A 13,287-nucleotide genomic window follows, 5' to 3' on the forward strand; every position below is an offset into this window, starting at 1 on the left:
CACACACACACACACACTCACACTCACTCACACACACACTCACACACACACACTCACTCACACACACACACTCACTCACTCACTCACACTCACACACACTCACTCACACACACTCTCTCACTCACACACACACACACTCTCTCACTCACATACACACACACACACACACAGATCAGCGCGCTCGGGTCACTTCGAGTGTGTCTGAACTCCGTTGAAACCTGTTCGTGTGAATATAAACCCATTAACCCGTGAGGTGAATCATAAACCAGACTTCAAAACCTCAATTCGTTATTATACAGATGTACTGTGTGATTATAAACAGACATGAATGCGTTATACATGTCTGGTGATGATACTGAACGCGCGTATGAAGTTTAAACAGAGCAACCTGAGCGAAACAAACGCAGCGAGTCGCTGGATCCGTCCAAACGACTCCTTTGGATCGGTCTAAACGACTCTTTTGAATCCGTCCAAGCGACTCTTTGGATCGGTCTAAACGACTCTTTGGATCGGTCTACGCGACTCTTTTGAATCCGTCCAAGCGACTCTTTGGATCGGTCTAAACGACTCTTTGGATCGGTCTACGCGACTCTTTTGAATCCGTCCAAGCGACTCTTTGGATCGCGCCACTCACCATCTGTTGTCGCAGGAAGCTGATGTTGTTGTGGAGCGTCTGTAGATCATCGGTTCGCTCGCGGGTTTCCGAGCCTCTGAACGGTTCGCCCGCGAATGAACGAATCAAACTCTCCGGAACTTTCCGGCCCAGTTTGTTCTCCACGTCTCTGAAGTCCGGCAGATCCTCCATCATCATCCTCATCAATAATCCAGATCCTACCGGAGCATGACGTCAGACCCTCGGGGACGAGGACCCGGATCTTCTGAGGCTCGGAATCGCGGGATTACTCCGGTAACGCGCGCGGATCCGTTCCTCGGTGCGCCTCGGATCTGACGTACGGGGCGCGCGCACGCACAGGTGACACCCCGCCCTCGTCGTCATCATCAGGCGGCGCATGCGCAGCACGCTCTTCCCGCGTTATTCAGACACGCTCCGCAACATGCTGAAGAAACAGTGTTCGTATCGAACAGCCTGTACTGCTGTAAAAAACGCCGCAGCTCTGTACTCTCATCAATAATCCAGATCCTACCGGAGCATGACGTCAGACCCTCGGGGACGAGGACCCGGATCTTCTGAGGCTCGGAATCGCGGGATTACTCCGGTAACGCGCGCGGATCCGTTCCTCGGTGCGCCTCGGATCTGACGTACGGGGCGCGCGCACGCACAGGTGACACCCCGCCCTCGTCGTCATCATCAGGCGGCGCATGCGCAGCACGCTCTTCCCGCGTTATTCAGACACGCTCCGCAACATGCTGAAGAAACAGTGGATGCGAACAGCTCTCTGTACTGCTGTAAACGCCGCAGCTCTGTACTGTGGGTTAGTGTGCTTGTACAGAAGAACACGATCACCTGGTGAACAGCAGTGGAACACCTGCGCCATCTCGCGGGGAACCGAGGAACATCAGACAAGCGCATACTTCAAACTGCTTCATTATCGTCTTATTATGAGAATCAGTCTGTGAAATATTCTCAGAGAACACATTTAAATACAGGCCAGTCGTGTTTTGTAAAAGTCGCTCTGTTAAATGTGAAAAAAAAATAAAAGTATTTTAAGTGAACATTATGAAGTGGATGCTGCACACTGGTGGTGGTTGAGGAGAGACCCCCCGCATGACTGTAAAGCGCTTTGGGTGTACAGAAATACACAATAAAGCGCTATATAAATGCTTCATTCATTCAAGTGTGAACAGCAGTGAAACCGCAGCGCCATCTAGCGGTGAACGGAGGAACGACATGGGAAACAGTTTGTTGGTTTATTGCAATATTTTCACCATTAGACTTTATATTATTCATAATTAAACTTTTACATAAAGTCCAAAGATATATCTTTTTAAACAGCTGTAATGAAATACTGATGGTCAAACTCTATTTCTATTTCAGTGTTATTAGGGGACAATATACTGTATGTGATATTCAAAAAAGCACCTGTTTGTACCAGTCACTCAGAAAGGTGCATGATAATATTACACGTTTATATGCTGTATAAGTGTTTATACGACAGACTGTGTTTTGTCGTGGTCGTCATAGCGCTGATACTGGTCTCCTAGCAACGGCTGCCGTCCCTCAGTCCTGTACGCGCGCGAACGAACCGCACACGTGCTGGCGGCGAAAATAATCGCCACGACGATGAGTGCAGCAACCACGGCAACGGTGACGATCTGCGTCGGTGTGAGTGGACGAGCTGCGAGAGAGAGAGAGAGAGAGAGTCACATCAGCAGCTCTAAAACTACAAAACACAGCCAGTGTTAACTGGTCATATTATTATGTTAAAGGGGTCATCGGATGCGAAATGCACTTGTACATGTTGTTTGAATAAATGTGTTTTGGCAGTGTTTGTACACATCCACCCTAAAATGATAAAAATCCACCCAGTGTTTTTTTTTTTTTTTTTAATCCCTATACATAATATCCCCTTTCTCAGATCAAGCCGATCTCAGCTTCTTGTCTGTGTGACGTCACTCAGACCCAGGTCCCTCCCACGATTGTTGATTGACACTAGCGTTTTACCTTAGCTCCGCCCTGAGTGAGCTGTCATCAGTCCGCCATTGTTTCACCGCCGGAGCAGATGTAGACAATGAACAGAGCTGTTTTTGACCGGGTAAAGAAGGTGTTGTTTTACACTACCATTGAGAAATTATGTTATAGACTTTTTATTAAGACCCTAAAGAATCATATCAACTTGTGGAAAATGGGCATCCACTGACCCTTTTAAGTAATATTAATAATATTATATAATATATAATGATATGATATTATATAAATATATATATATATATATAAATAATAAGCAGAAGAAGAATGCCGCCAACCGGGCCACTCGGCCTCATAGGAGTATCCCAGGTTTTCGGCCGCCGTCACGAACATCTCTGCGTTGGTCACCGGTGGCCAGAAGGGCACCATGTTGAACTCTCGGTTGTGTCCGATGGGCGTGTTTTCCAGCGGGTAGATGGAAGCATCTGGAGAGACACGATAGAATAGAACAGAATATACTTTATGTACAAACACATTAAACACACTGAGCGGAGGGAGGCGGGTTTACCAGGAGCGTGTCTGCGCAGCCACTCGTCGAACACAGCGTCGGTGAAGGTGTGCAGCAGCACGAATATGGGGTCGTTGGGCGACAGGTGCGTCTGTCCGCCCGTCCCGTTCAGGAACAGGTGCGCCAGGTTGTGCAGGCTGCGTACCGCGGGGTCGTAGTTCCCCTGAGGAGCACTGTAACCTGACAAGACAACAGCACACGCGATCAGACCACAGAAATCCGGCGCGTACGGAAGGCCAAATGATTCAAACACGTGAATTGTAACACGTCCACAACATGTAAAATGCGTGTATTTAAAGGTGCACTAAGCGAATGTTGCCAAACGATGTTGATATTTGAAAGCACCAAACAAACACGCCCATACCCCGACAGGACCTCGCCCCTATTTGGATATCTACGCCCCACATGTACGTACACAACCCTGGTGTCATGAACTACTCGAGGACACGAAGGCTGAGGATCCAGATGCAGTATTTTATTAAAGGTGTAATCCAGAGTCTAGAAACAGGCAAAGGTCAAAACACAGGCAATCTGTCCAAACAAAGGCAACAGGGCAAAATCACAGGCAAAAGGGTAATCCAGAAACGAGCAGCGTAATAAGACCAGGAACCAAGACACGGAAGGCATCAGGAAACAAGGCTAGAACTGCAGTAATGACACATACTAGTGATGTTAGGTTCTTGAACGAATCGTTCTTTTGAGCCGGTTCTCAGGAAGTAACCGGTCGAGCCGGTTCACAAATCGAACTGAATCTAACTTTAGTTCCGGGCTGATGACGCAGGACACACAGCCGAAGTAGCACGTCCGACTCAACAATAACCGAATGAGCCGGTTCAACCAACTGTCGAAGTTTGCAGAGGTCTTTTCAGAGTTGTAGGCTAGTCAATATTGGTCATCATGAGGATCCGCGAATGAAACGGTGACCACAAACACCATAAACTTAAGTGAATTATATGGTAATAATCAGCAATATGCTTTCACACAAATAACTTTATTTTTTAATGTTTCAATATGTGTTGACACAAATGACTTATTTGAATTTTTCATTGATACAACATTGCACTGAGTTGTTAGAAAAGAAATGCATAGAGACGTTATTGCTTGATGACGTCAGGAATCGATGAATCGGCTTTCTGAACCGGTTCAATGAGCCGATCTGTCCGAAAAGTACCAGTTCGCGGAAATGAATCGGACTTTGCATCACTAACACATACAAGACTTCGCAATGAATGACAAACTGAACCAGACTTTCATGGGGTGAGCAGACAGGGTAAATGAGAAACAGGTGCAAACAATGAGTGCTGATGAGTCCGGGTAAAGGATTATGGGAAATGAAGTCCTTGATGGAGTGGTAGAAGTCTGGGATGGAGTGCCCTCTAGTGGACAACCAGGGCACTCCAGCCGGTCATTGTAACACCCGGCAATGATGATGGCGGAAGTCTTTAATAGGTGAAAGCGATGTGTGTTACTTTGGTAATTCAGGTCTAATGTGTTTGGTAGTACTGTGTGTTTTAACACTTGAATAGCTCCATTTCACGTGGAGGATGACGTTGCTTCGATATTTACGTGGGTCCAACCTCATGCCTGATCGTGACCCTGCTTTTTAATGTTTTGTTCCTCCGTTATGTTCCTCTTATTTTATCTGGCATCTCTCTCTATCTATAGTCGATCTGCTAATATTTACATTTACATTTAGTCATTTAGCAGACACTTTTATCCAAAGAGACTTACAAATGAGAACAATGGAAGCAAAATTAAAATCAACAAAAGAGCAATGATATGCAAGTGCTATGACAAGTCTCAGTTAGCCTAACGAAATAAATAATAAACTAACTAAATAATAATAATAATAAAATATAAAATAATAATAAACAATTGTCACCTAACCATTAATATCAGGTGTAAACAGTGCTTGCAATTTGCTTGCAGTTTTTTATATATAACTAAAATAAATGAATTAGTCTGACCTTACAAAAATGGGAAAAAAAATAAAAACCTGACCACTACACTCAATCACTCCACTGCTTTACTAATACTTTTTAATAATTGCAATTTAATAACTGCAAGTGTTTTTTTCGGACTCAGTCCAACACTGTGGTCAAAAGCGTTTTTCAAATATTGCTTAGTGCACCTTTAACGCCTATTATATGCGTATTTCACACGTTAGGCAATTTAATAACTGCAAGTGTTTTTTTTCGGACTCAGTCCAACACTGTGGTCAAAAGCATTTTTCAAATATTGCTTAGTGCACCTTTAACGCCTATTATATGCGTATTTCACACGTTAAACATGTGTTGTTTGTGCATATTTAATAGGGCTGCGACGATAAATCGATGCAGAATTCGTGGATCGATTCTGAGATCTTCCGAATGCATCACGATTCTCTCTGGAATTGATTCTGAGCTTAGATTTTAACAGCAGATGGCGCTCTACTCTAGTTTGTATCCACACACTCAAATGCTCATGAAGAAGAGCTAAAGAGCGCTTGTGCATTCGGCTGAGTAATTTCGCCTCGGCTCAGAATGCTTTTATGACGCAAGATTAATGTAAACACAGCCCACTGTGAACACCCTTGTAATTCACTTCAACCTTTTCAAATTTTATGAATGATTATTTTAGGTTCAAGTGTGTGTAAGGATCAGGGAAAAAAGCAGAGTACGGCTGTGTCCTAGAATCACGAAGAGTATTGAGTCGGGAGAAGACGCTGGTGTTTTGCTGTTCGCCGCTTCTCCACCGCTTCTTTTTTTTTGTCTGAACAGTCGTCTGAAAGTCATCTACTTAAGTTTTGTTTTGTACAGACTGTTACTAAATTGAAGGCTGTCTCCTGCGCTGACCGCGTTACATCCACAGAAGTTCCCGTCAAAAGTTTGTTTACCATCAGCCTTAACGGGAAAAAACATGAGATCGCTTTACACCGAGCAGGACATAAAACATGGAGTGGATTTCAGTGTACTACGGCCTCTACAGAGATTCATTACTTCACCAATGCTCAAAATGGAACTGTTTAATGCACACTCCCTCACAAATAAGTCATCCTTTATACAAGACCACATCATGGAAAAGGGTTTGGACTTTATGTGCATAACAGAAACATGGCATCAACCAGAGGTCTACTCAACATTAAATGAAGTCTGCCCCCCAGGTTACAGCTATCTGGAGAAAGCCCGCACTACTGGTCGAGGTGGTGGCCTAGCTGTAATATATCGACAGCAAGCAGAGCTATGCCCCCTCCCTTTGCCAACGCTGTCCTCGTCTTGCATTTAAATGTAAACCTCCTTTCCCTATAACAATACTTCTCATTTACCGGCCCCCTAAACCAAACTCAGTGTTCATTTCAGAGATTCATGACCTTCTTACAACACTTTGCTCTACCACTGCTAATATTTTAATACTTGGAGATTTTAATATCCCTGGCAAAAGCGTACAGAAATTGCAGTGCATTCAGAACAGCGCTGCTAGGATCCTGATGAGGGTACGCAAATACGATCACATCACCCCCATTCTCAAATCACTACACTGGCTTCCTGTTTCATTCAGGACTTCTAAACGTTGTTAGAATGGACTCTCATGTCACCTTTGAGGCTCATGTTAAACATCTGTGCAAGACTTCCTTTTTCCATCTTAGGAATATCGCTAGACTTCGTCCTATGCTCACTCTTGCAGATGCGGAAAAGCTTGTCCATGCCTTTGTCTCCTCCAGGCTGGACTACTGTAATGCGCTCCTCATCGGGATCCCTGGCAAAAGCCTACTGAAATTGCAGTACATTCAGAACAGTGCTGCTAGGATCCTGATGAGGGTACGCAAATACGATCACATCACCCCCATTCTCAAATCACTACACTGGCTTTCTGTTTCATTCAGGACTTCTAAACGTACACTCCGTTCTGCATCAACATGTCTATTAAACCCTTCCCAGGACTAAGCTTCGCACTATGGGAGATCGGGCTTTCTGCTCCGCTGCTCCGGGTTTGTGGAATGCTCTCCCTGACCATCTACGGACTCCACAGACTGTCGATGCTTTTAAACGTGGCCTCAAAACCTACCTTTTTAGCAAAGCCTTTGAATGATTCTTAATATTTTTTCTTGTTTTTAATCTGTAGCACTTTGGGATTCTGAGTGAATATAAAGTGCGTTATAAATAAAATGTATTATTATTATTATTATTGTTGTTGTTGTTGTTTCTAAAGCATGCAGCGCCATCTGCTGTTCAAAACTAAGCTCAGAATCGACTCGAGAAAGAATCGCGAGGCATTCGGAAAATCTCAGAATCGCTGCTGAATCATTTCTCGATTCACGATGCATTGACTTTCCTAGCCCTAATATTTAACGCACTGATTTTTAACGCATAAACAACACATATTTAATGCATGAAATGAGTGTATAATACGCGTTAAATACGTGTTGTTATGTTAAAATTCACGTGTTTTTTAACCATTCAGCCTTCCATAGCGCGGCTGCAGCTGAAAGCGTGCCTCACCCTCGATGGAGTTCCTGAAGCTGTCGGAGGAGGTGGAGTAGAAGGGCAGAGAGTCGAAGGCGGTCAGCTCCAAACACGCCGCCACGTCCTGCGGCTCGGGCAGCCGCTGCACCATGGGACGGGCCACGTTACCGGCGGGGTTCCTGCGGATGGGACTGCTCTCCGAACCTCACAAACACACCGATCACACATTACAAGACTGACTGATCACTGTACAGTAGAGCTGCACGATTAATCGATTCAAACACCAATCTCTAAATGACAACGATTCGCCCATGTCTATTAAACATTTGAAAAATCATCGGATATAGTTCGGTTTGGATATAAACATTGATGTCTATGGTAGCGATCAAAATAGAGTAATTTTGAAAAAAAGTAACTGGCGCATCAAATAATGTGCGTGTCGATTGCATTGTTTTGCCACTAGGTGGCGACAGGTGACTGTTCAAAAATGCGTTGTCATTGAATCATTCATTCAAGAGATTCATTCAATCCACTTTTTCATAATTTTAATACTAAAAATTGGTGTATTAAATATATTATAATTTAAATACATATATCATATATTAAAATGTTTAATAATTATAATTAATTAAACACTTTTAAATAGACTGCAGCAATTAATATTTTTTCACACATTGTTTTGTTTCGTTCAGAATCGTGGGAGAATTGTGATCTCTATTTGAGACAAAAAAATATATATATTTGATTCTCAATTTATCCAGAATCGTGCAGCTTTACTGTACAATCAGACACATACTGATCTATCATCAACATTCACTAAACATACTGAGGTTACAACAGGTTATATATGTAATCTAATGTATGTTCCTGGACTTATTGTAGAGAGGTTTTAATTAGAGTTAAAGGTTTTTCTAGAGGGGAATTTGGATTTCTATTTTTATCACTCCATAAATCAGAAAATACTGTCAACAGACAGAAAACAAACACATTTTCACCATGTTTTTAGGAGTGAAATGTATAAATCAGTGTGAGTGAAATATGAGCAAACCTTCAGAACATAGAGAGAGGAATAAAACTGTAAAGTCGTGTTTGTAAGAGAAAAATACCCTTTAAAGATTAAAATCTACAGATGCAAAAAAGTAAATAAAGTGCAATTAAACAAACACTTATTTGTGTTTTATTTACACTAGTCTGAAAAAAGACATATGTTATGGAAGCAAGAGAGTCGCACTGCATGGAAACACACTGGTTTAAAAATGAAAAAAAGGAGGATCTTGCGCTTGGTTCCTGTAACATGATTTCAAGTCAATAATAGAATTCAGCAAAGAGCAAAAAATCTAAATTCGTGACATTTGTTTGCTATGTATCCAAATACAAGGATTGCATGCAAAAAAGTGCTCAGTGCATATTAAATATTAACATGTACTAAGCACTTTTTGCACTTTATAAGAATAAAAGAAGACTGCTATAGTATCTCGGCATGTAATCCTTGTATTTGGATACATAGCAAACACATTTGAGATTCTTCTTACACACTGGTTTTGCCTGTCTCGTCTTGCCTGTAAATTGTTTAGATGTTTTTACTGGAAAACAAGGATCCTACTGTAAGGTAGGGCTGTATTACTGTTGCAGATGGTCCCCAGCGTGTCGTACTCCTCCACGCTCTCACAGATGACCCTCCAGCGTGAGAAGACGGAGTTGGGGCTGATGGAGCTGATGGAGCTGCTGTCGAAGGAGCTGCGGGCGCCCATCAGATCGTCTGTGCAGATGTCACACTCGCTGCCGCCGATGGCGAAGTTCCAGTACGGCAGAGCGAAGCTCGGATCTCCTAACATGTCCTGAGAGAGACACGTCACAGCAACTAGAGATTTACAGCTGAGAGATCCTGATGCAGAAACATCCCGCCATCTCACTCAGCCTGAGAAAATACATCTGTATCTTTGATAATGAAGGCAATCAAAGATAAAAAATCCAGAATATGCTGGTTAGGTATATCCAAAATGTGGATTTGTAGAAATGCAGCATTGCATCAGTGTCTCAGCAATGGATGCTCTGCAGTGAATGGGTGCCGTCAGAATGAGAGTCCAAACAGCTGATAAAAACATCACAATTTCATGCTTCGTCTAGTAACAAAAGTGCATCTGCTGTTGTCTATCAGATCAAAATCCAGCCACATATTTGTTTAGAGCTGTTTAAACGCTGCTTGATCTGTGCAGATTTCTCTCCTGATTCACACCAGAACACTTTTTCACTGGAGGAAGAGTTATTATGGATTATAGACTCGTATAAAAACGTCTTAATGCTGGATTTGTTTCAGTTTTTGTCTTCTCCAGATGTTAACTGATGGACTGGAGTGCTGTGGATTACTCGTGATGTTTTTATCAGCTCTCATTCTGACGGCACCCATTCACTGCAGAGCATCCATTGCTGAGACACTGATGCAATGCTACATTTAATTTTTGTTGAACTATTTCTTTGGAAACACACTGGACTGTGGTGAGACACTCAAACACACTGTGAACGCTTTAGCTCTGGAGACAGACGAGTCTTTGTGTGAGATGTTAAGCCAGGCTCGTTACACACTCAATAACATGTTCTGCATAAAAAGGGTGGAATCTGTGTCTTCCTCTCCATTACTCTGATTATGATCACATATAATGGTTATAAAGTGTGAGCAAGGACTGCTGTGTATCGGAGTACTGATCTCCAGGATCGATGGCATCTACACTGAAAGCATTACGAGATTGGAATTGTTTAATCACACATTGAAGCCAGTCAAAAGGGAAATGTCAGCATGAACAGTTTAGAGACAGTTGAAAGAGCAGGGCACCTGCATGTCTCGCTCCAGCTGCAGTAGATGGTACCGGTGCCAGGTGAGGAACCCGGGGCCCTCGTGACTGAAGTCCACTCCGCCGAAGCTGTCCTGCCCGGCCCCGAGGAACGTCTTGCTGACCGAGTAATAATGCGTCCACACGAACAGGTTATAGATGCTGATGTTCTGGAACTGCGTCGTGCTGTTGTCCGGCCCCAAGATCTCGGAGTACCAGCGGGGCGCGATCACGATGTCCGGGTGCGGCGCGCGCTTGGCCTGATCGAGCGCGTTCACGAAGGCGCGCTTCTCCTCCGCGCGCAGCTGCATCACATTCCTCCTGACTGATGATAGACAGACAGCTGTTTGTTTATTTGTTTATTCACTCATTTGTGCAGAATTAAACAGTTTAAGCGACATTCCAGACAGGGAGGAAAAAACTAATGTTTTAGAGATATAAGAAATACAGTATATACATACAAAATCTAATACAAATTATTTTATAATTGATTACTTTAGATGTTGTTTTTAATCCTGGCGGGGAAAATGAGCTATATCATTGATTAATTCATAATATAGATTACATTAATGAAATATTAATAGATTAATTAATTAAATAGATAGTACTGAATTAATTAAACATTTTAAGAGACATTCTTGACTGAGAAAGAATCGAGATATAAAAAATAAACTGTATAAATACGAAATAAAATGTAAGTTACAATAAATAGAAGTTTTAGTTACATTTTAGAAGTAACTAAATGAATTTATTGAGAGTTCTGACCCACGGGCACGCGCCGCTCGCACGCGTCTCCGGTGAATCCGTGCGCGCAGCCGCCGCAGTCGAAGCCGCCGAAGTTCCCGCTGCAGCGGCACGTGCGCGTGAAGAAGCGCCGCGGCCAGCGCTCGCGATCGTCGCGCCCATCATACGGGTACTGCGGGCCGTGTGCACGCGCATCCGCGCGCACGTCCACGCACCGCCCGCGCCCGGAGCGCGCGCCGCACGGGTCACTCTCCAGAGCGGACGGGGATGGGCAGCACTGCGCGCTCCCGAGGCCCTCCGGCGTCACGCACGCGCGCGGGAACTGAGCACGAACGAGCCCCAGCGCGTGCACGAGCAGCAGCATTCCTCCGCATGATCTCCGCATCATGACCAAAACCGGCGGGAAATCTCAAAGCAATCAATAATATCCAAATAGTCTCCAAGAAATCTCCAGATCGCCTCGAAAACAGTTTTCATAAATCAAACTTAATCAACAGCGTTCTGAGTGGTCTCCAAACACCAGCAGTCGGTCAGATCTGTAATTAGTCAGGTTATATTTGATGAATCTGTTCTCGGCGGAGGAGTTTAAATAGCGGCGGAGCGCGTGACCGCTGCTCTGATCCCCGCGTGACCGCGTCACACCCACGCGCCCCGAGATCTGAATCACGTGATCCGATGTTCTCTAGTTTATCAAGACTTGTCTTCAGAGCACAACTCAATAATCAGACGCATTAAAGAACAAAAGGCTGCTTCATCAACACTGTCAGATATTTAACATCCAGCAGATCGCCTCGAAAATAGTTTTCATAAATCAAACTTAATCAACAGCGTTCTGAGTGGTCTCCAAAAACTACAGCAAAAGTTCCCGCATCGTCTCCAAACACCAGCAGTCGGTCAGATCTGTAATTAGTCAGGTTATGTTTGATGAATCTGTTCTCGGCGGAGGAGTTTAAATAGCGGCGGAGCGCGTGACCGCTGCTCTGATCCCCGCGTGACCGCGTCACACCCACGCGCCCCGAGATCTGAATCACGTGATTCGATGTTCTCTAGTTTATCAAGACTTGTCTTCAGAGCACAACTCAATAATCAGACGCATTAAAGAACAAAAGGCTGCTTCATCAACACTGTCAGATATTTAACATCCAGTCTTCACCCTGAATGTCAATTCAAGTTTATTTGTATAACGCTATTCACTATACAAATCGTTGCAAAGCAGCTTTACAGAAAATGTATTAAAGTTTATGCATTATATTTAGTAGCTTATCAGTGGTGACTAAGTCAAGGTAATATCCATATGGCAGAAAAAAATGTGCATTAGCCTAAAAACCATGCCGTTAGTTAATGACATGTAGTCAAACAGACGCGGACACCATCAAGCCATCTTTTCTAATGATTATAGCTTATGATGTTATTGTGGTAGAATAGGTTCTGTTTATTTTCTGTCAGAATCATGAGAATTTGGGCTAATTTATCTCATATAAAAGCCAATAAATATAACTAAATAAAAACGTCTCAGGTTACTTATGTAACCATGGTTCCCTGAGTAGGGAACGAGACACTGCGTCCTCTAGGGGTCGCTATGGGGAACGCCTCGTCGTGACCCGTGTCAGAAGCATACATTGAAAAAACACCAACAACACACACGCCGGCGACAGCCATTACGTCACTACCGGTGCGACTATAGTATAAATAAGCGCCGGGAGCTACACATCATTCACTTCTTCGTCTGAAGCTTGCATCCGCAGCATGGCAAGAAACCTAGAGGACGCAGTGTCTCGTTCCCTACTCAGGGAACCATGGTTACATAAGTAACCTGAGACGATTTCCCAGATAGCATAGCAAGATGTTTTTGTTATTATATTCTTTTTTTTTTTTTAATAAATTTGATATTCGACTCCAAATTCAGTTCACCTTCCCTTACATGTAGTGTATATGAGTTTGTTAGCAGCTCAAGCTGTTGTAAATCCTGCCCACTTTTTTGCATCGTCAGCACATGCTTCAGTGCTCTGAGAGTGTTTATAGTGCTGTGAGTTTAACACTTCATGACTGAGAGCAGAACAGAACACAATCTTCATCATCACACAAGACACAACAACAACAATGAACAACATCATCATC

General features: G+C 43.5%; 2 protein-coding genes across 2 annotated transcripts in view; both read right to left on the reverse strand.

Annotated features, from left to right (window-relative positions):
* The window catches only part of LOC107752676 (leucine rich adaptor protein 1-like), a 6,203-nt gene extending 5,161 nt beyond the window's left edge, over positions 1 to 1,042 (reverse strand). The window contains exon 1 of the mRNA XM_016568704.1: positions 635 to 1,042. Coding sequence (XP_016424190.1) covers positions 635 to 817 — 183 coding nt within the window. The 5' untranslated portion in view covers positions 818 to 1,042. The remainder of the gene's footprint in view (positions 1 to 634) is intronic.
* Positions 1,043 to 1,869: 827 nt separating this feature from the next.
* Positions 1,870 to 11,678, reverse strand: tyrp1a (tyrosinase-related protein 1a). Its single transcript, XM_016568705.1, has 7 exons — positions 11,191 to 11,678; positions 10,428 to 10,750; positions 9,222 to 9,435; positions 7,634 to 7,801; positions 3,156 to 3,335; positions 2,926 to 3,072; positions 1,870 to 2,297 (listed from the first exon to the last, which is right to left on the reverse strand). The coding sequence occupies exons 1-7, from the start codon at positions 11,555 to 11,557 to the stop codon at positions 2,107 to 2,109; spliced, it is 1,590 nt and encodes a 529-aa protein (XP_016424191.1). The 5' UTR covers positions 11,558 to 11,678; the 3' UTR covers positions 1,870 to 2,106.
* Positions 11,679 to 13,287: the final 1,609 nt, after the last annotated feature.

The sequence above is a fragment of the Sinocyclocheilus rhinocerous genome, unplaced genomic scaffold (assembly GCF_001515625.1).
Source record: "Sinocyclocheilus rhinocerous isolate Xijiao unplaced genomic scaffold, SAMN03320098_v1.1 scaffold1945, whole genome shotgun sequence".
Lineage (NCBI taxonomy): Eukaryota > Metazoa > Chordata > Actinopteri > Cypriniformes > Cyprinidae > Sinocyclocheilus > Sinocyclocheilus rhinocerous.